General features: G+C 40.3%; 1 protein-coding gene across 3 annotated transcripts in view; it reads left to right on the top strand.

Annotated features, from left to right (window-relative positions):
- Positions 1-2,278: 2,278 nt before the first annotated feature.
- lrp4 (low density lipoprotein receptor-related protein 4) overlaps positions 2,279-23,037 on the top strand; it is a 120,822-nt gene continuing 100,063 nt past the window's right edge. For all 3 annotated transcript variants that reach the window (XM_086143991.1, XM_086143990.1, XM_086143992.1), the window contains exon 1: positions 2,279-2,576. In XM_086143991.1, coding sequence (XP_086000117.1) covers positions 2,516-2,576 — 61 coding nt within the window. In that variant the 5' untranslated portion in view covers positions 2,279-2,515. The remainder of the gene's footprint in view (positions 2,577-23,037) is intronic.

Here is a 23,037-nt window from a genome sequence, read left to right as displayed (position 1 = left end):
GTGTAGCACGACAATATTCAAGCAGTGCATCAAAGCTATATCTTTGTCATGTAGATATATAAACCCAGCTACATGTAGAGTATATGAATTCATTAAAATAACAATTGATCTCAAACCCATTGCACACTTGTAATTACCAACATAAATTTCAAGGCATGTTCTTGCCCATAATTCTGCTAACAATAAATACTCAAGCACAATAAAAGAAAGATCAGCTGTTTAAAGCTTCTGTACGTGTCATAGCTCTTTGTCTTTTCCCATTAATCTGCCTTTTTTATATGTTAAGACAACACTCTATGATATTTGCAAAAAATATCATTAATGAATAATATTAACATAACCTAACTTTTTCACAATTTTCATCAAAACTTTTGAGCCTATATTCCTACATATCATGTATTCTGAGATTGCTTGGATATTCACAGGTCAATCTGAATGTTTAAATTGGAAAGAAAAAAAAAAAAGATAAACTGTTTAGTGTATTTAAAACAAAAAGAAATGGATGAAGCTCCAGGTTAGAGGGGCTTCAAGGGTGCATTCTTACTAATGCCCTGCAGAGGGCGAGTCCCTGGGTTCAAGACAGAGGTAATTTAGTTACCTATTAAAATCTGTGGTTGCATTCTGACACTCAGACAATAAAGTACAACCAAAATCATAGCTCTGCACTGATTTTCACTTTTTAACAAGTTCTCATTGTCCCGGTGTCTCTAAGCATCTGCAAGGCTCTAAGGAAATAAGCTGATTAGAAGCTGTGCTTGAAATTAAAAAAAAGATATATATACTACCATTAACATAAATGCAATACAAAGTACATAACTTAAAAGTAGACATTGTAAATAGATGTAAATCATTTTTAAAAACATGTAATGCTTGTGTTTTGATTTGAATCTCGACAGAGTAAAATAAAGGAGGGTCCACAAAGATAATTTTATTGCCTTCCTACCTCACACTGGTTTTCTTTAGAAATACATAAAAGTAAAAAATCACTTATGAAAGCATGTTTGAAATTACACCAAGAAAAAAACAAAACTTCAAGCGGCTACTAAATCAATCAATCAAACACACAAAAATCAAAATCAATCACAAAAATTCCTAGAAATAAATTAGAAGTCAACTGAAAGTTAATTAAAAGTTACATGAGGATGCCAAAAAGTAACAATATGCGGTGAAAAAGACAAGAGCAACAAAATGCACATAATTAACTAAAGGTCAGATTATTTACTCACAAGAGTTCATGTTACAAACTTTTAAACAATTTGATTGCTTTCAAACAAATTCAAATGTTTGTAACCCTTATTTTAATATTTAAGGTACATTGATAACAAGCATTAAAACTTAACAGTAAATAGAATTGAGATATTTATGTGGTGAATATGTCTGGCACACATTAACATCCCGCATATTTAATGCAAACCAGGTTTTCTCGTGTGATCATATCCACTGATATAATTACACTGACTCATATTGATTTGAACTTATCTATCTAATAATATTTCTAAATTGAGCGTACAGTGTAAGGTATTTAAATTATTGCTGCAAGGAATGATATATGGATTAAAATAAGAGATTTCAAATAAAAAAATCCTAGATTTCTGTGTACCTATTTATATGATTCAAAAAGGTTCAGCATAAGCTGGAAGCTTTGGACATAACTTATATGTGTTTTAGATCTTATTCATATTTCACTATGACAATATTTGTCAAACAACTTCTTTTAACTTTATATTGTGATTATATTGGATTATGATTAAAAAAATGAACCAAAAAACACCCCAAGTCTGAAACCTATCATTTGATCTTGTGTTTATTAAAAGCCCATTCGTTTCCTCCTTCACTCACTCATGCAACCCAGACAGTTTAAGTGAGAAGGGTAAAATATTATTTTCTGCCCTGTTGAGAGGGACAGAAACAGCTTATTCACCCCTCCAACCATGTTGGAGCCTCTTTCAAGAGAACGCTGTAATTTAACAAATGACACAACGAGAGCCGGGACTGCGGATTGGTCCATATTTTGTGGGATCGCGGAATACACATAGGTGTGTCGAACTGGACAAAATACAGCGAGCAGGACATTTAGGACATTTTATTCCGGTACTGATTTTGTAAACTGAAGTTTGACAGCCGTCTGTTGGCGGCGCGTGTGTGCGCAATGCACGGATGTGCGAATTAAAATTAGCCAACCCCCCCTCTCACAAGTTGCTTTTGGTACAACCCACAGCCCCCTTTGGTAGCTACGGCGTTCACAACTGGATCACAACATGTTGGAGACGGTGATTGAACCCTTCCCCTCCTAGTTAACTTTTTGTCGCGTAACAGTAGCGGAGGAGGCGGAGAAGGTCACCCTAGAGAAAAGCGACGATAAAGTCAGTCATGGTATGAGGTTAGCGTGAATGCCGGACCGTATTTTCTTTTCTTTTTTTCTTTTTTTTGCAACAGAAGCACGTTGATCTTTGAAACAGTCCAGAGAAACAGAGGAGGGAAGCGCGGAGAAGAGAGAGAAAACCAGGGGTCCAAGATGCAGCTTGCCACGGTGCTGTGGGGCGCCCTCGCAACTTTCCTGCTCTCCCAGAGTTCAGGTCAGAAAATGTTGATATGCTGCAAAGTGTACTCAAGCTGCATGCGAGAAGTGTGTTTTTGGATGATGTGAGCGCAAGGCATTTTCGCACCGCCAGTTTTGAATCCGCTGTTGAATAGTGTTCCTTTCTGTGCATGCATTGGTGAGGTCACTGCAGTTTGTCCAGCTCCCGTGTTTGTAAACGGATTAAGTCGTTGTTAAACACTCACCACTTGCTTTTATTTGCCCCTCCTCCCTTTAACTTTTGACTTATTTGTTTGACTCACCTGGATCACACAGTGCACACTTGGCTTCTGTTGATCTAAAAGTTTGGTCGCAGTAGTGATAATTTTTTTTTGACGTTTTGCTGTTGTTTATTTGAGGTAAATATGGGTCGGGTGTTCGTATGAGATGTGATGTAGTCCAGTGTATTGTCTCCCACCGTGAGACAGACTCACATCAGTCTTTTAAAATGTGTCAGTGGAAAAATATAAGGTATGTCAGGAGAACATTGGCTGACATTGAGACATGAAGAGCATAAGAGTCATCCTGCGATATGCTTTGTGTTCTGCACAAACAGACAAAATAGGTATGTATAGTTGTACACTTTGTTATGAAAGTGTCATGTAAGCAAATGTAGCGTTGGGAAGCATAAGTCCCATATAAATAGTATATGAAGGCTTGTTCTCTCTGATTGCAGGAGAATTGAGTTGTTCATGCATGATAACTTATATTCTGTCCCCTCAGTCTCTCTTGCATTGGGTCTGAGTGATTTTCACCACCTTTCCAATGTTTTCTCAAACACCTTGTATTTACAACATGTTAGAACAGCCACTGGAATGCAAGGACCCTTCTGAAGCTATTTCACACAACAGGCTTACCGTCCTATAAACTAACACCCAAATTCACTCCCTCACTCTCTCTCTCTCTCACACACACACACACACACATATGTTATGCCCTGTCACGTGACTTGAAATTACTTACCCACAAAAATTACATCTTTAATTGGCTGGTTGGACCTCAAACTGAGGTTGCGATAATTGCAGCAGCTCCTAAATGTCACCGGGAAAACGTCTCCAAAATGTCAACCAGATAAGATTCAATATTCAATGGAAAACAAAAGACTCACTGGCTGATCCACATCCTGTTGGTCTTTCATCCCCTCATACAGAGTTATTTTCCTGGTTCTTCTCTATTTTGTTGACTATAAGGTTACAGGCTTGTTCTGGAATAAAGCAATTAAATCAGTGAGACCTGCATCATATCTCAAACAACTCCAGTTTGCACAAGTGTCAGTGTCTGCTCCAGGGATTTTCAATTAGTGCACATCTGATACTGGTTTTGAGAAGCATAACCTGCCAGTAAATGGTATTCCCTTCAATTTTTGTAATTTAACATCATGAATTGGATGTTTTTCTCAGCAGGGATTTGAATACAATTATACTTTTGCTGTGACAGACAAGCAACTGAAATAGAAGTAAAGAATCTATACAGGTAGCAATTGTATTATTTAGTGGATTGCAAAGATTTGGCAAGTACTAAAATTACCAACCATAGTCATGAAGACTTCTTCTTCAAACTATTAGTTGGTGAAAAAAAAAAAAAAAAGTAACTTACGCGCATGAAGACATGAAACCATTGTTCTATTCCCTTTAATACTGACAAAGGCTGACATTTCTGACCCCCACTTTTTGACTCTTGTCATATAAGATATCCATTAGCTTCATAAAGATGTATACAGTGTTAAAGGCTACGATTTGTGCACTGTGCACAGTAAATGGCTGTATAAAAGCCGCTGGTCTCAGCTGACAGTAGATGACCCTGTGATACTCTGATTGATTACTCCGCCCGTGGGTGTGTTTACAAAGTGTGTGTGAGGTCAAGATGCCTTCTCAGTGAAGTCTAGTGGTCTTGCAGTAATGGGCCGAGCTGGACTAATGGCATTTTGGGTTAATGATGTGCTTGGGGACACAATGACCCCTCAACCTATGTTGTGTTTTGCCCAATCCCTCCTCATTTAATAATCAAGTATCGATTTAGTCCACAGGCTTAACCAGAGCCAGTTCCGTAAAGATGGCACCGCTCACTGGGAATCAATTCATATTTATATTTACAGTAAATTGGACTGTTTGAATCAGCACATGAACAGATGTCTTCTGCCAAATAGTGAACCTGTGCTGGTATCACATCTTGACAGCGGAACATCACTCTAAAATCTTCGCTTGAGTAAAAGTGGTTGCTGTCAGCTGCTGCACCCAAATAAAGATGAATAAATGGAGGGAGGGGATGACAGATGAATACAAGAATATGAGCTGCAACAAATGTATCTATTCAATTTTTAAGATTCTGAGGATTCCTTTCCCACATCAGACTTTTCAAAACCTAAACATGTACTATATAGTCGAAATGGCCGCACATTTATTGCCACAGTAAAGCATTGACCCTTTGATACATAACAAAAAGATAAACAGTGCAAGGAAAAGAGTTTGCCTTATTTCTTCTGCTCCTCCACACAAATGTATGAACCCATGATGTGCAGTCAGTAGAGGCAGGGGAAGCCGGGCCTCACCTGTCATCACGGAAAGAAAAAAATGCAAAATGAAAAAATAAACTAAATCGTTATATTTATTCAGTGATTTGTACTATAAAGTTATCTTCCACTTAGCTTCACCATTTTTTGTTATTTTTTTTGAAATCGCTAAAAACAATTCACATTTATCGTTCAAATATGAAGAAGACACGTGTGGTGATGACGTCGGTGCCTCACCAGCCATGAATCTCACCGCTCGCACACTGGCATGTACATATATATGTATATATATATATGTATATATGTGTATAGGTGCGTACATATATGTATGTGTGTGTGTACATATATGTATGTGTATATATACATATATATATATATATATATATATAACAGTATATGTGTGTGTGTGTGTGTATATATATATAATGTACCGAGGGGAGAACAGGTCCTTCAGTTTTCAGGGAAGTCACTGGGCAATATGAACTTTCAGCTCCCTCAGAAGATTTTCTGTTGGGTTTAGGTCTGGAGACTGGCTAGGCCACTCCAGGACCTTGTAGTGGCCAGGACCTTGGAGTGCTTCTTACGGAACCACTCCAGAGTTTACCTGGCTGTGTGTTTACGGCCATCATACTGGAAGATCCAGTCACGACCCATCTTCAAGGCTCTTACTGAGGGAAGGAGGTTGTTGGCCAAGAACATGCGATACATGGCCCCATCCATCCTCCCCTCAATGCGGTGCAGTCATCTTCTCCCCTATGCAGAAAAGCATCCCTGAAGAATATTTCCAGCTCCATGTTTCACGGTTGGGATGGTGTTCTTGGGGTTGTATTGTCTCATCAGACCACATGATCTTCTTCCATTCCTCCTCTTGATCATCCAGATGGTCATTGGCAAACTTCAGACAGGCCTGGACATGTGCATGCTTGAGCAAGGGGACCTTGAGTGTGCTGCAGGATTTTAATCCAAGATAGCGTAGTGTGTTACTAATGGTTTTCTTTGAGACTGTGGTCTCAGCTCTCTTCGGGTCATTGACCAGGTCCAGCCATGTAGTTGTGGGCTGATCCCTCACCTTCCTCATGATCATTGATGCCCCATAAGATGAGATCTTGCATGGAGCCCCAGTCTGAGGGAGATTGACCATCATCTTGAACTTCTTCCATTTTCTAATAATCTACAGTTGTTACCTTCTCACAAAGCTGCTTGTTGAATGTCCTGTAGCCCATCCCAGCCTTGTGCAGGTGTACAGTTTTAGCCCTGATGTCCGTACACAGCTCTCTGCTCTCTGCCATTGTGGAGAGGTTGGATTTTGTGTGATAGAGTGTGTGGAAAGGTGTATTTTATATGGGTGCTGATTTCAAACTGGTGCAGTTGATACAAGTAATGAGTGGAGAACAGGAGAGCTTCTTGAAGAACTAATAGCTCTGTGAGAGCCGCAGTTGTCACGGGTTGGTAGTTGATCAAATACTTGTGTCTTCCAATAAAAAGCAAATTACTTATTTGAAAATCATACAATGTGTTTTTCTGGATTTTTGTTTTAGATTCTGTCACTCACATTTGAAGAGTACCTATGATAAAAATGACAAACCTGTACATGCTTTGCGAGTGGGAAAAGCTGAAAAGTCAGTAATGTATCGAATACTTGTTCTATGCACTATACATATAGTATCTGTAGTGTGTTAATTATACTCAGTAGATATATAAATAAAAATACATTCAGCATTTTTAGTGTAGTTAAGTCCTTTTTAAACTGTCATTTGAAAAGTAGCTCTTAGGGTGAAAAAGTGTAGGCGCTCATGATCCATACAGTTCAGTGACCTCCTCAGCAAAATTATGTATGTATATATATACACACACACACACACCCACACACACACACACACACACATCCATTGTCTACCGCTTATCTGGGATCAGGTCGCGGAGGGAGCAGCTGAAGCTGAAGTAGAGTGGCCCAGACCTCCCTCTCCCCAGCCACTAGGACCAGCTCTTCTGGGGGATCCCCGTTCCAAGTCCAACCTAGAGATATAGTCCCTCCAGTGTGTCCTAGGTCTTCCCTAGGGCCTCCTCACGGTTGGACATACCTTGAACACCTTAAAGGGAAGTGTCCAGTGGTCATCCTAACCAGATGCCTGAGCCTCCTCATCTGACTCCTCTCCACATGGAGGAGCAGTGACTCTGTTCTGAGCCCCTCTTGGACGGACAAGGTCCTCACCCTATCTCGAAGGAAGAGACCTTTGGAGAAAGCTCATTTCAGTTGCTTGGACTGACCATGGTTGACCTTGTTCTTTTGGTCACGACCCACAGCTCATGATAGTAGGTGAAGATAGGAAAATTGATGGTCAATTGAGAGCTTCGCCTTTTGGCTTATATCCTTCTTCACCAGGATAGAATGGTGCAGAGTCTGCATCACTGCTGACACCGCACCAATCCTGTCAGTCTTTGTGTTCCATCCTTCCCAAACTTGTGAAAAAGAACCCGAAATACCTGAACTTCTCCACTTGGGGCAGGACCTCTTCCCTGACCAGGAGTGGGCACTCCCCATGTGTCTGGCTGAGGACCATGGTTTCCAATTTGGAGGTGCTGATCCTCATCCTGACTGCTTCACATTCAGCTGCAAATCTTTCCAGTGAGAGCTGGAGCTAACAGTCTAATGATGCCAACAGAAACGCATCATCCACAACATGCAGAGACCCAATTATGAGGTGATCAAACTGTATCCCCTAAACACCCTGGTTGCACCTGGAAATTCTATCCATAAAAGTTATGAACAGAATTGATGACAAAGGACAGCCCTGGCAGAGTCAATGTAGACCATGCTATGGCACCATTTATACAAGGACTTAACAGCCCATATTACAGGGTTTTCCTGGGGCACCCCCCACACGGTTCCCTGTGGGCCACAGTTGAATGCCTTCTCCAGGTCCACAAAACACATGTTGACTGGTGGGGAAAACTCCCATTCACCCTCAAGTATCCTGCTGAGGATGTAGAGCTGGTTTCCGAGGTTTAATGATCTGTTGGACTGTCCTCTCCAGGACCCCTGAGTAGAATTGTGCGCAGAGGCTGAGCGGTGCGATTTTCCCTTCAATCCCCCCTCTGATTTAAAGAGGAGGTTCAACACCCCAGTCTGCTAATTCAGTAGCACTGCTCCCATGTGTCAGCCAGGATGGCCCCACAACATCCAGAGCCTTAAGGAATCCAGGGCAAGTTCACCCATACCAGGGGCCCCGCCACCGAGGAGTGTTCTGACTACCTCAGCAACTTCATCTCCGGAAATAGGACTGTCCACCCCAGAGGTCTCTTACTTACTCATAGGAAGGTGTGTTGTCGGGATTCAGGAGCCCTTGGAACTATTCCTTCCACCGATCCACAATGTCCCAGTTAGAGGTCAGCAGCCCACCAATTCCATGTACACAGTGTTGACGGAGTACTGCTTCTCCCTCCCAAGCTGCTGGATGGAGGACCATGATGCCCTTGGCGCCTCAATGCCCTCGCCAAACTCCTCCCACGCAAGAGTTTTTGTCTCGTCAACAACCACAGCAGTGTGCCACTCGGCCTAGTGGTACCTGTCAGCAGCCTCTGGAGCCCCATGGGCCAGAAAGGCATGGTAGGACTCTTTCAGCTCGACAGCATTCCTCACCGCTTGGGTCCACCAACTGGCTCAGAGATTACCGCCTCATCAGGCACTGATCACCTTACGGCCACAGCTCCAGTCTGCCGCCTCAATAATGGAGACACAGAACACTGAAGGCCTCTCACCGAAGACAACTCCGGAGTGAAAAAAACAGGCCTACCCTTCTTGAGAGGCCTGGTCTGAGAGCCTGAGCCATGATTCCAGGTGAGTCCAACCATATCTAGCCAGAACCTCTCAGCCTCTCACACTAGCTCAGGCTCCTTCCCTGTCAGAGAGAGATTCCATGTTTCTTGAGCCAGTTTCCTCAGCCATGACCTAACCAGGGTCCCAAAGTCCCCAATAAGGTTGCTCTTTAGGACCTTAGAATCACTGGGACTTGCAGACCCCACCACCACGATAAGGTGGTGGCTCAAGGAGGGGGCTGAAGTTTTATTGCTCTTGCCTTTGTGGGCATTTGTGTCTATCTGTGTGTGTGTTTTGTCATCCTTGGTTTAGTTGGTTAGGTTGATCTTGCACAAGCTTTTGCTTTCACTTGGGGGAAGGCAGACCGGGGCCATCTGATACCCCCGCTGTGCTTTGTGTGTCTCGGCTGAAGGGATGGAATTGCACCTCCAAGGTAGCACTGGAGGTACTCTGTGATTACTGGATTCCCTGCCCCCCTTCAATATTCTCATATGGATAAATGTCGTGTCTAGCCCCCTTTTACACACACACACACACACACACACACACACACACACACACACACACACACACATACATACATACAGACAGACACATAACCACACACTTCTTGTCTTATATTCTCCCTCCTTCCTATAAATCACCTGGCTCTATTACTGCAAGGCTGGCCTCCTCTGCAAGAGACCCCCAGGCTTTTGTGTATTTTGAGGTTGTGTCTGATTTCAGAACATAATGCCATAGCCTGAGGACAATTTAAATTATGTTCGCTGTGCTAATATATGTCAAAGATATCAGCATTAAGAGAACACAGGCAAACAGTCAGCAACTGGAGCCCTCTGTGGCACAAGACATGTAAGAGGGTGTAACAGACTACCTAGAAAGCTACGTTAAGGATTTAATTTGTGTTGCCTGGTTCAGACATCTATGTCTGTGTCAGTTCATTTGATTATAAACCAAAATGGTCTCCAGTCAGAACTAATAAGAACTGTCTTAGGAAAATATTTACATTACTATTGTTTGTGCTTGTCGTTATTAGTGTACATTTTATCATTTATTTATTAAAATAAATTTGATACGTTAATCCAGCAGATCAAATTGCCATCTGTTTGGCCCAATATCATCAAGCAATTACTGTACATCTACCAAATTTCTAGTCATTAGGACTCACCTCTGTTGAAATAAACGCCTTCCATCATGGACAAGGGTTGTTATGTATGTGATTATAGACCGCTACCTAGAGGCCATGATAATACTGGATTTGAAAAGGCTACTTTAATGAAACAATAAAACATTTTTCAGATTTGTTGTTGATTACCAACCATGTTCAAACTGGCCCTTTAAAGTGATCTTCCTTCCATAATTATCAGTCTTGAGAACTTGAATGGGGTATTATTTCTAATATTCCATAAAAACAGTGATTAATGTATTTGCAGGCAGTTGAAACCAAGCTGCTTTGAAATAAATGCCACGGTCCATATTTGAAATTATTGTGGCGATCAATGTCCTTCCTAAAAAGATGAAAAATTCATTTTAAAAGAACGCCAAGCTGTTGTGTTGCCTGGAATCATCTGAAGAAGGCCCTGAACTCATGAAGCAGGATTAGAGGGTTACCAAGGTAACTTCACGCTGGGACATTCAATGATGCATTGGCTCACTTTTCATTGGGAAATTGCACAATAGCTACTTTCGATAAAATTTTCCTCTCCCCTGGAGAAGCAGGATATGTATGATAAAAGTGTATGATGTCACCTCTTTCTCACCAACCAATTATCTTGAAAAATTACATCAACATTCTTCGATAGGGTCCATGAGGTATACATACCTTCCTAATGGATTCCCACTTGTAGCTGTCATGGATGCACTTCTTTTGTACAAAAAGGAATGAATGGTGATTGAAAGTACAATAAATGAAAATAAAAAACATTTTTAAAGTTTTGTAACTTTTGGAAGCTGGTTTGCTGGTACCTAATTGGTGCAAGGCAATTATACTGTCATTTGATGAGGTTGAACAATTTGACTGGGAAAACCTACTCTCTCTTCAGTGCTCTATTTGTCACCACAGCACCTGTATAACACCATAAAACTATAGAAGTACAATATTTACCCAGTCAGCTTATTTTATGTTTCTTGAAATTAAGGTTGATCTGCGTGGAGCGACAACAACTGTGAAATCTGAAATGCCCAACATTGTTAACTAGTGTCGTGTGAATGTATGTGACATTGATTCATGTAAATGAAATCTGTTTTCAAGGGGAATGGTAACCCAGTAAGATATCAGGAACTCAATTACAAACTGTTGTTTCAAGTTTGATAGTAGTTGCCCCTCTTGGTTTCAGTTTTCTAAAATGATGATTAGTAAAAAGTGTGCTGTTGTATTGTTTTATTTAAGTCTTTTTTTGACATGAAATTTACCTTTCACCCCTTTGTATTCAAGGTACCAAAGAGACGTTTGTCATTATGAGGCCATGTAGTATGAAGTTGAATTCCTAGGAGGGTTTAGACTATTGGAGGCTGTAATAAACCCTGGTTCTCTGTCTCAGCGGGGGTCTGGTGTGGAGGACAGAAAGATAAGCATTGCTGGAGACATGCTGTCTGCTCACAACTAGAGGAGGGGGGCAGGGGCACAAAGACATTTTGAAGGACACACACTTATACAGATCTATAGTAATTTAATTCCTCTGTAGCTTTTTTACTGTCATTTTTTATTGACTTTAGGGAAAAGCACATGGTGGGATGCAAATAGATATTTGAGAGCGTGGTGCAGAATTGGGTGAAGGTACATGTTCATAACGATGGTCCAGCAGATTTGCTGCCTTACAACACCCCCCCCACCCCCATAAAATATTAGATATTTTTAAATATTTTAAGACAAACATATACATGTATAAATGTCTGTGTGTGTGTGAGAGAGAGAGAGAATATCTATCTATCTATCTATCTATCTATCTATCTATCTATCTATCTATCCATCTATCCATCTATCCATCTATCCATCTATCCATCTATCCATCTATCCATCCATCCATCCATCCATCCATCCATCCATCCATCCATCCATCCATCCATCCAAGATTCAAAGACAAACATGTTTCCCTATACAGTGAAATTCCTACTTTACGGTCTGTAGTGCATTTAGATAAGTATTGATAAGAAATAATTATAGGGTAAACATTATTATAAATATGAACAGTGTTGGCAGTGCAGATAAGACATTTGAGTGCATAAATACATACGTAAATGTATGTAATTTCACAATTTTTTGCTGTGAGGCAGGAGTAAGTGGTGGTATTTTAATTTGTGGAAATTAATGACAAGTTTGTCTTTGAATAAATTGTAAGGAATCATTTCAGATGGGACACATCTCAGGACTTGACTTTCTGGCTCTTTTATGTTCTTGGGATCGTCAAGCTGCATCTATAATTTATTCCCCTTATTTATCTCTCTTTACCTATTATACAGTCAGTTTTGACAAATTAGTTATTTTTCCTCCTGAAGAGGCTTTAAAAGCTGTCATTTTTTTCCTCATTCACCTCTGCAAACCTACTGTACTTATAGGCACATGGAAAATATAGATAAAGAATGTCTCAACCCTGATCTTTTGACTTACAGCTTTAATTTTACACCTTTGTATTGGGAATTATTTTGTTCAGACTGTTTGTACACATAAGCCCCTTTTACATTGCTTGTTAATTTGGGACACATAAACATAACTGGTTCTATAAAAATACAGGACAACTATTGAATGTTTGCAGAAAAATGGCCAAGAAAATATAATTCAAATACCACAAGTAATTTTCATTTTCTGTTTTGTCTCTTTTGAATCTTAAGTTAAAATCATCAGATCGTGTTTAACACACACCTTTCACATTGTTGAACGGCATGATTTACTGTCGTATAAGAAAAACAAACTACCATAGCTGTTAGCGGTTAACCTTGTTCCTCTGTTTCCATCTACAGTCGATGGTGGACAAAAACCAGATTGGGTTAGAGTTCACGGTATAAATAACTACAGAGACAGACCGGCTTCTTTGCTAACTGGACATGGCCTCATTCACTGCAGTTTTATATCCACTGCATGGCAGCTCACAAACAGGGAATTCTCTATGCGGCTCATGGAACGAAGGAGATAGAATTTTCTGTTAATTGGTGTCATTGAGCTAGAAGATCCATTCCCTACCTCTCAAACTTTGGCGGCAGAGACCACACACAATACAGGGTTGCTTCTTTTACGTAAGTAGTGTCTTGGTCATAGAAAACATTCATGGGTAATTCAACACTAAGGCCAAGGTTTCGAGGCCAGTCTGGAAAATTGGTTAAAAAAAAATGTTGCTTGTGTCTTCCTCTTTCTTCTAACAACTACACAATTATTAAATAGCAACAATATTCAGCCAAAAGCATTTTGTATAAAAAAAACAACATCGTGATTGTTTTGGGAGATGTAGAGACGAATCCTAAAGAGACCCCAAGGCAGAAGACATTTCGCACTACAAGTCAGGTGCTATTTTGGTCTTGTCTGGTCAGAATCTGTTGGTATTGAGTCCACAAAATGGAATCAACACAAACTTTCTAGAGCCACCTTTTTAAGCCTACATAAGTTATTTGCACGCCCATGAAGTACAGGTGCATTTTTTTTAACTTGAATCGCAAAGCTGCTCCTCTGTTCTTTTGTTATTGTTTTCTTTCACCACCTTTAACCATCTTGCCCACCCTTACTGTTCATTAGTTGGAATCCTGCAGATGGGGGCGTGCAGCTGTCTCATAGATCACCTTCAAAAGGATCTCATATGAAGGCTCCTCATCTCCCTCAACATGCCAGCATGCACACACAGCCTGTTTGGGCACATGTTCGGGAATGCTTACACACACTCAAAGCTTCCATTTCAAGCTTCAGATAAGATTATAGTGTGATATGATTTGACTGATACCCCACCCTCAATTAACTTGGCACCACCTTAGTTATCTGAGACTGAACATTGCGGGCAGTCAAAAAGAATAAGATGGATTTTAAAATTTGTTTTAAAGTATTTTATTAACAACATCTGGATTCCAATGTGCGCATATTATAATTGTTTATCATCTACGGGCAGTGGATATACTAATACACCTTTCGTCAGGAAAAACTTTTCTTTCATATTTTGCACAAATATTAAGGAACTGAGCTTGGTTGACACAGAAGCTGATTCAAGTAGCTTCATTCATTCATTGCTATTCAACATCACATCATATTAGCAAAGGCCTATTTATCATCTCTTCCAGTTGTCAGAAAGCAGCTGAGCTGACTTTAGTGACTTTTTGATCAAGTTGCTTACAGTATGAACATGGGATATGTTCGTGTTGCCTTTCTCTCCCACACCTCCTTGAGACTTTCTACTGAAGGAAAGCACCTGCTGAGTATCTGATGTCCTCTCAGCTATTGAAGACGGTTAAAAGCATGATGTAGAGCCTATGGAATGAAATACTTGCACAAATAATCCCTTGCACCTTTGCAGACATCTTCTTTAATGCTGTACACACTTTCAAGGCCTACATTGTCTGTCATAATGATACAAGTGGTTATTTATGATAGCTATATTCAGCTTTGCTCTAAAACATTGCAAATCAATTTAAAACTCTTAAAACTAACCACCAAAAACACACACAGACCGACACAGTTAAGGCGTTTTGTCATTGAAGGTTAAGGTGTTTCTGAAGTTCAAAATATTGCTTTTGAATGATATATTTAACTAAACAATAGGAGTCAGTCCTAAAGGTAATGAACTAACCACGGCCAACAGCTTTTCTAGAGGTCAATAAAACAGATTAAGTTCGGGGGGGGGTTAAACTTCCAAAATTAATACTTCAGCAATAATCATGACATTATATATTTGGTTTAATGGAATAAAACAGGGGGAAGTGTGAAATCCATCTAAAAATTAATAGACTTTTTTTCAAGTACATTTTCCTGACATCTTTCCGTGCAAAAGCACAAAGTCAGGTTTGCCTTGAGAAACTCAGTGATCGCTTATGTAAAACTCAGGTGTATAATTGTCTGACTTGCTTTCCGAAAGAAGTGATCTTGAGCGTTGTTCTTATGCATGTGGAGACACACACAAGCACACGGCAGCTGAGACTGCCCTGGGGCGCATATGATTTCAGAGTGCCTTTGCCCTTCTCACATCTCTTATTTTGTCCCCTCGAAACTGATGCACTGTGATGTCATCAGAAAGTGTGAGAGTTGAAACCCGACCCTGGAACCAAACACACACACACACACACACACACACACACACACACACACAGACATGCACGGACTCACACACACAGCGCTTGGCATCTTAGATTTTGTTTGCTTTCCAGCTAGTTCCTGATCTGTTTAAAGCAGTGCACATGTGTAGTGTTTTGAGGCGAACCACATTTTTTTGTGCGTCCTTCTTCGTTTATATATCTGCACCATTTCCCAAACGGTTTTGTCTTGTTTTTTTACCATTTTTTTTTTTCGTGGGCCGTGACACCACAGGCAGGCGCTCTGTCCAGTATGATGAGGACGATTGAGGTGCTTGCTGAGGAGGTGGTGAGGCACTTTACTAAACAAACAGTGAAGGGCTTTAGAGGCCCCATTGAGGCCTGGAACTGGAATGGGGACACAACTGAAAGAGCTGCACTCCCTAATGAACTTGAGTGGCCCATAGAAGCAGGGCCTTTTCACAAAAGGTAAGGAGGACAAAGTGTCAAAACAAGCCCAGCCCCTCGCCGTTCAGTGGGACTAAACGCCGCCTTTTGACTCTTAGGAGTGTGGGCATCTGAAGGAGAACCCATAAAGAGAAAGAAGGGGGAGGAAGAATGTACTTGTTAAAACAATGTCCTCTTAAATCAAGCACCCCTCCTTGCCTCTCTTCTTCTCCTTAGCTTCTCTGCTCACGCCTCCCCCCCTTGTATCGCCTCGACTTCCAATTAGACCAACTCTTGCACAAGCAGTTCAAAGCCCCATATATCGGAGGGGCCTCAAAGGAGGAGGCTTTGGAGTTCAGTCTCTGTAGCAGTGTCGCTTCTATGAAAGGTCTTAGCATTCAGTGGAGAGCCTTGTTTGGGGTCCTCAAAGCACTCAATCTATCACAGGGGACTTGCGTACCATCATGTCCTCTCCCTTCACTGCTGCTACTCAACCTTTTCCTTTCCACCCCCTTCATTCCTTCACTCTTCTTCTCCATCCCTTGGCCAAAATGCTTTCATCTGTTTGTGACCCTACTGTTGCTGCTCCATACTTGGCTGCTGGCAGGAGCGGGTCGAGAGTGGAGAATGACCAAGGCCTTAGTGCTCACTGCCTTCCCCCCCTTAGTTAGCTATGGATAAAACGCGGAGACAAATATGTTTGTGGTTCAAAGTCCATCCCAGCAATTATAGTGACTGATTAAAGAGGAGGCCTTCACAAGCGGCTGTGTATTATATGCTACAACTCCCACTCACTGTTTCTGAAAAGCACCTTCAGAATAGAACCAAGATTAGCAATGAGTGGTAAGGACCATCAAGGTGACTGATAGAGAGTTGTTGCCATAAATAGTTTGGTTGACTGTAAAAAAAAAAAAAAAAAGTCATTTTCTCTCCATTGAATCATTAAACAGAAAAGAGGCATGAAACAACAACCATATGAAAAGTGTCAAAGAAGTGCTTGTAAGGATACATTTAAAGATATCTTAAGGTCCCAAATACATTTTGCTTTTGAAAATTTTGACCATTCTGGAAAGGGCAATTACAAGACAGTCCTAAAAGATTATTCTTTATAAAGTGCTGAATTAGATAATTTTTTTTTCTCTGAGTCCCTGTCTGAAATTGATGCTGAAAAGTGTTCTACCTCATTATTCCATCAAAGTAGTACCAGAATGAAGCATGTACTAGTACCAAAGAAACACCTCTGTCCAGCACGACCTGAGCTCATTTATAGACGCTGTATTGTTTTAGTATTTGTGTGGCTGCCAACTGCTCATGGTTCATCCATGATGGGTCAAATAAAGAGAGGAATTTCCTGCAAGAGATTAACACAGTGTAATAAAATTAAAACAAAAAAATTTGAACCAAGTACTGAGATTAAGAGAGGTCCATATTTCATATGGATTAAGGTTTGGCAGGCATCATGAAATAATAATTCACTTTCAGCAATTCATGTTAATTTGCTTTGATGCTAAAAATACTACATTCATTCTCTATTTCTTCAGATCATACCCAGAAATATCGTCTTAAATTGATATTTGAGGAAGGAACTCAACCCTGGCACTTATTTCCCCTGCCATGTGAAATAAAGACATAAAGCATGTATCCTATAGTTTACAACACAACTCAAATGAAAAATCATACCAAAGTATCCATTTCATATGGATAGCAGGTCAAGTTATATAAAACTAGTCGAAGGCAATAAACTTACTGACAGGAAAATAAAAAGGAGAGAACAGATATGATGTTAATAATAAGTGATACATTGAGACTTTGACTTAGGAAAAATGTTTTCTACTGTCAGGGGCTAAAATTTGTCTTTGTCTTGAGGACCTACAGAAAATAGAATAACAATCGACAGTAAGATTCAGCTGAAATCAGGGCAACAATCTGCATGAGGAGAAATGAACCAAAGCAGATCCTTAACAACATTCTGTTGAGAGTTCGTGCTAATTGGGTCAACATGACGTTCCACTTTTGTTAAAAGGGAGTTGATTTATGGGGCTTCCTATCCTAAAAGTGCCTACTTAAGTTATTGTATTGGGATCTAGCCAAAAATCCTTCTATATTTGGCAATATCCATCACCTTGCATTGCCCCATTTTTTATGCAGCCCATATTTATTCAAGAGCTTGTTCCAAAACACAATCACAGCCAAAAAATGACTTATCTCAAAGGCTTATTCCACTTCTTTTGTAATTTGTATGTGTAAATTTAAACTGTGTGGGAGGCCTTGGCCTTGGTTGTCTTTTATCTGTCATTGTCACATATGGCTTGGACAACACAGGTTGAGATGAGTATAGTTGCTGTTTTGAAGAACTGTGGACAAGCCTTCTGGGCTGCTCGCCAGTCAGTAACAATCTGGAGGCTCTGTGGTTTTCCTCAAGTTAATCCATACTGTAAGCCTATGCTTTTGTCCATGATTAAAGGAGAGAAAACACTGTTCAGTGGCAGAAGTTTGTCCTGAGTCAAACTTCAATTTCTTGAGATCATATGAACCATGACAAGGCTTCACCATGGCTGCAACAAATTGACTGTTCTGTCACAGAAAAAAAAAAAAAAAAAAACTCCCGTCAGCTAGCACAAATGCTCTTGCATATTTTTTTTAACAAGCTCCTTAGTCAGTTATTATGGAGTAATTTGGATGGAGGATACAGGTATAGTTTTTTTCCAGTTGTGTCAAGTTCTTGAAGACTAATGCTGTAACAGATCCTGTTCAGGTGATAGCCTTTAAGGGGTGGGGGTGGGGTGGGCAGTGGATTGCATAGTTAAATCAGCTCCAGGCCTTGACCAGGACTTTATCTTGCATTTTATCTTGCAGCATTCAATGTGATGTACATTTGCATAGGACAATTGAAAGGCTATAGAAGGCCTTGCTATTAAATATATGATATGATAACTTCAGGTTATTTCATTTGCCACATGGTTTGCTTCATGTTTATCTATATTATGGAAGTAGGAATAAACAATTCATTACCCCCAAAAATATTAAGCTTTGCTGTTTGAAAATCATAGGTAAATGCTACTGTTCAAACATAAATTAGATCGCTGCAATATGCACATTTCGAAATTAACTAACAAACCAAAAAGAATGACAGCTAGACAGAAATGTTTATTGCTTGAATTGATTATTAAGGGCATTTGGTTCTGTATGGATTAAACTTAAAGCACAAAGAGCAATGTATTGACCTGCCCTAGGAAATTTGATTCCTACATTTACTGTGAGGCTATGCAGAAATATCTTCTGACAAAGGAAGTTACCTGTCCTTATGTAGGCTTATTTTAGATTTCAATGAATATCTTTAACCTTGCCAAACATCAGGGAGGGACACTTTAAATCTGTGTTCATAAAACACAGTTGCTCCTGAAATTGCTCATTTAACATGGATGTGTTGCCCACTCAAGAGTGGTATACTAGGCTATCAAAGCATATTTCAAGGTTTTATTATTTTCTGTATCCACCTGTCCTCCCACTCAAACGTTATATTTGTGTCCATGTCCAGTGTTCCTGGTCCTTAATACCTTCCTATTGGTCAGAATATGAATTACGAATAGGTGTATGGAGTCATTTATTTTCAATGAAGAGCAAGCCATTCATGACGTGAACCTCATTATTATAAAATAGCAGAGCAAAAATTAAGCATAGATGAAATATAACATCCTCATCTATTAAAACACTATATGGCCAAAAGCATTTGCTCATCTGCCTTGACTCGCATATGAACTTAAGTGACATCCCATTCCTAATCCGTAGGGTTTAATATGACATTGGTCCACCCTTTGCAGCTATAACTGCTTCAACTCTTTTGGGAACGCTGTCCATATTTCAGGAGTGTGTTTATGGGAATTTTTGACCATTCTTCCAGAAGTGCATTTGTGAGGTCACACGCTGATGTTGGACGAGAAAGCCTGGCTCTCAGTCTCCGCTCTAATTCATCCCAAAGGTGTTCTATTGGGTTGAAGTCAGGACTCTGTGCAGGCCAGTCAAGTTCATCCACACCAGGCTCTCTGTCATCCATGTCTTTATCAACCTCCCATTGTACACTGTTGAACATTCATGTTGGAAAAGGAAGCGGAAAGCTCCAAACTATTCCAACAAAGTTGGGAGCATGCTTTCAGAATGCCTTTCACTGGAACTAAGGGGCCAAGCCCAGCTCCTGAAAAACAACCTTACTGCATAATCCCCCCTCCACCAAACTTCACACGTGGGACAATGCAGTCAGACAAGTAAAGTTCTTCTGGCATCCACCAAACACAGACTCATCCATCGGATTGCCAGATGGAGTGCGATTTGTCACTCCAGAGAGCGCGTCTCCACTACTCTACAGTCCAGTGGTGGCGTGATTTACACCACTGCATCCAACGCTTTGCATTGCACTTGGTTATTTGTGGCTTGGATGCAGCTGCTTTGCCATGGAAACCCATTCTATGAAGCTCTCTGTGCACTGTTCTTGAGCTAATCTGAAGGCCACATGAAGTTTGAGGGTCTGTTGCGATTGACTCTGCAGAAAGTTGGCGACCTCTTCGCACCATGTGCCTCAGCATCCGCTAACCCCCTCTGTCAGTTTACGTGGCCTACTATTTCATGGCTGAGTTGCTGTCGTTCCCAAACATTTCCATGCTCTTATAATACAGCTAACAGTTGACTGTGGAATATTTAGGAGCAAGGACATTTCACTATTTGTTTTTTTTTTTTATTTTTATTTATTTGGATTTGTTGCACAGGTGGCATCCTATCACAGGTCCAAACTGGAATTCCCTGCGCTCCTGAGAGTGACCTATTCTTTCACAAATGTTTGTAAAAAGAAGTCTGCATGTCTAGGTGCTTGATTTTGTACACTTGTGGCTATGGAAGTGATAGGAACACCTGATTCTGATAATTTGTACGGCTGTGCGTATACTTTCAGCCATAAAGTGTATGTAGCAACACAGAAAATAAAACACTCCCAAAAAGTGTTGTTTGAATAGTGACAACAATATCTGAAACATAGCTAAAGATAGCTGCAAATACCAATCAGCTCCATCTCCTCAACTTCATGTCCTAATATAAACATTATGTTTGATCAGTTCAATATGTACAGTTAAACTCATTTATTTTAAATTTAGATTTTAGTTTTTTACAGCTACTGATATTTTGGTACTTCATATCACCTATTGCATATTTTCAAGTTGGATAACCTAAAGATAAAAAAATCTTTATGAACTATCCTTTTTTTCCTCCAACATTTTTATTTACTCATCTATCTATTTTTTTTCAATACCTACAAAGATAACTTATATGTCTTACAATGCTACATTGTCAAACTAAATTGTTTGAACGGGAGTATGCCACTTCTGCTATCTTTGTATATTGTGTTGATATTACTTCTTTGTTGCGCTACATGCCATTCCTTCCATGTGGTGTAACTCCATGTCGTAGTTGGGTATCAGCATGAGACAGGTGCTCAGTTGTGGCAGCAAGCTGAAAAAAAAAAAAAGTTCAGCCGCCGTCTGTGGCCATAGCACTTTGCTCAGATATGTGCCCTTTGGTTTTGTTGGTTTCAATTATTTTTTTATTCATTTCACATTTTTATACACTCACAACTTTCTGTACTGATTTTCTTCTTTTGTGCTATGGCAGCTGAACCTGGCACTTACAGCCTCACTGTCACCCAGGGAGTTCAGGTAGACACTGTCATCAAGCTGAGTGGTGCCAGCCCTTTTTATAATTGTATTTGGTGTTGGCAGGATTCCTCCTCCGCCCTTAACCGGATAGCATTGATTTATGAGGAAGTCGCAGGGCTTTATGTAACTGATTTCAAGCGTCACACCACTATGAATGTTTTGTTTCTGTTGTTCGTCTCTGCTATCACTGAAAAGAATTTCATTGGATATCCTGAATATACAAATAACAAGCAAACAAAACAAACAAAGTCATCTTTCTTTAGTTTCATAGGAATTGTTACTGATCTAAACAATCATTCTATTTCCTGATTTAATAATAACATTGTGACAGGAGGTGCATTAAAAGGCTCAAGCCTTTCTCAAAACTCTAACACTGAAACACAAGCGCTTCAACCATTCTCAAACTTCAAGTGTATTTTTACTTTGCTAAGTACATCAGTGACAGCTGAGCAAATTGTAGCCATTTGAAGCAGACCCAATATGGAATCCGCTATCAAAAGCACTCTCATCACTATCACACTTTGTAGTCAAAGACGGTAAGTCACAGAGGGTCTAACTTGTTTGTACCCCCTGCCTTTTCCACATTTCGCAGGTGCAGGGTGTTAATAACCTTGCCTCCAGCTGCCTCAGGAATGTATGTATTGATGACCATCCCTTGGAGAGGAAAAAACAGGGGATTGCACACTTTTAACTCTCGTGATCACTGCGCTCCCTTGTGTCAGATGACTTAATGCTCTTCAAAAAAGGCCCAGAACTTTGTTGTCCCCTGCAGGACATGCAAACACTTCCTGTGACATTAAGCAGCAAAGAATTCAGCTTGGAATATAAACGTATGCCCCTCTCACCCTTGAGCTGAATCTGACTGTGGTTTGTGTGAAGGGAATGAGAGTCAAGGTAATGATCTTTATGCCTGTTATCCACTTAAGGTTTTCAGTTTCTCTGTTTTTTGGGTCAGTGAAGGAATTAGTCTTTGTTGGCTTTTTACCATGCATTATATCCTGGAGTCTTCAAAAAGGACCAAATGGAATTTGGTAGTATTATCTGATTAACTCTTGATTCTTTATTATACATGATTCCTATTGTGCATGTGTATGGGGGGAAATATCGAGAAAAGCCCTGGAGAGGATTCTCAATAAATTCTTAATTATATACTTGGTAGCAATGGCAGCTGTGGAGAAGGAACTGAAATTAAACACCTCAATTTAAAGGACCACCTCAAAAACATTTTTCTGAACACCCACAGTCCGTATAGGTGGCATTCTCTTTAGACAGATCATCCCTGTCGAAATGGGCATATATTCACATGTAAGTTGTTGTTTTCTTAATTGCACAATAGCTTTTTAACCATGACCTCATGTTGATTATCCCAGCACTAGATGAAACACTGGGCCACTCCCACCGCTGTGTCACATGATGTGACGCTTGAAGATAAGATTGAGGCAATTTCCCAGGAACCTCAATTGCTGACCTCGTGTTCTTGATCAGACGGCTCAGGGCTTGCTGTTCTGCAACAGAGCCAGCATTCACAGCAATAACAGACACAGAATCCACTCACCCTGTCACAGCCACTGCTAACACAGCTCTTAGGACAAACACATGATATTCTTCTGAACCGTCCTAATTCATTTAGATCCACTTAAAATGTGCACAATCACAGAAAGGGAACCATCAGTTACAACCAAATGTGTTGAGATACGCTGTGGGACTTTCTTCCCTAGCCAGAGAATGTGCTGTTAATGAACACCTATAGGCAGTAATGGCTTAGTGGAAATACACCTGTTCCTCC

Source organism: Fistularia commersonii, chromosome 3 (genome assembly GCF_037954325.1).
Source record: "Fistularia commersonii isolate RoL2024-O1a breed Wild chromosome 3, RoL_Fcom_v1.0, whole genome shotgun sequence".
Taxonomy (NCBI): domain Eukaryota; kingdom Metazoa; phylum Chordata; class Actinopteri; order Syngnathiformes; family Fistulariidae; genus Fistularia; species Fistularia commersonii.
This window is presented reverse-complemented; position numbering and strand designations above follow the sequence as displayed.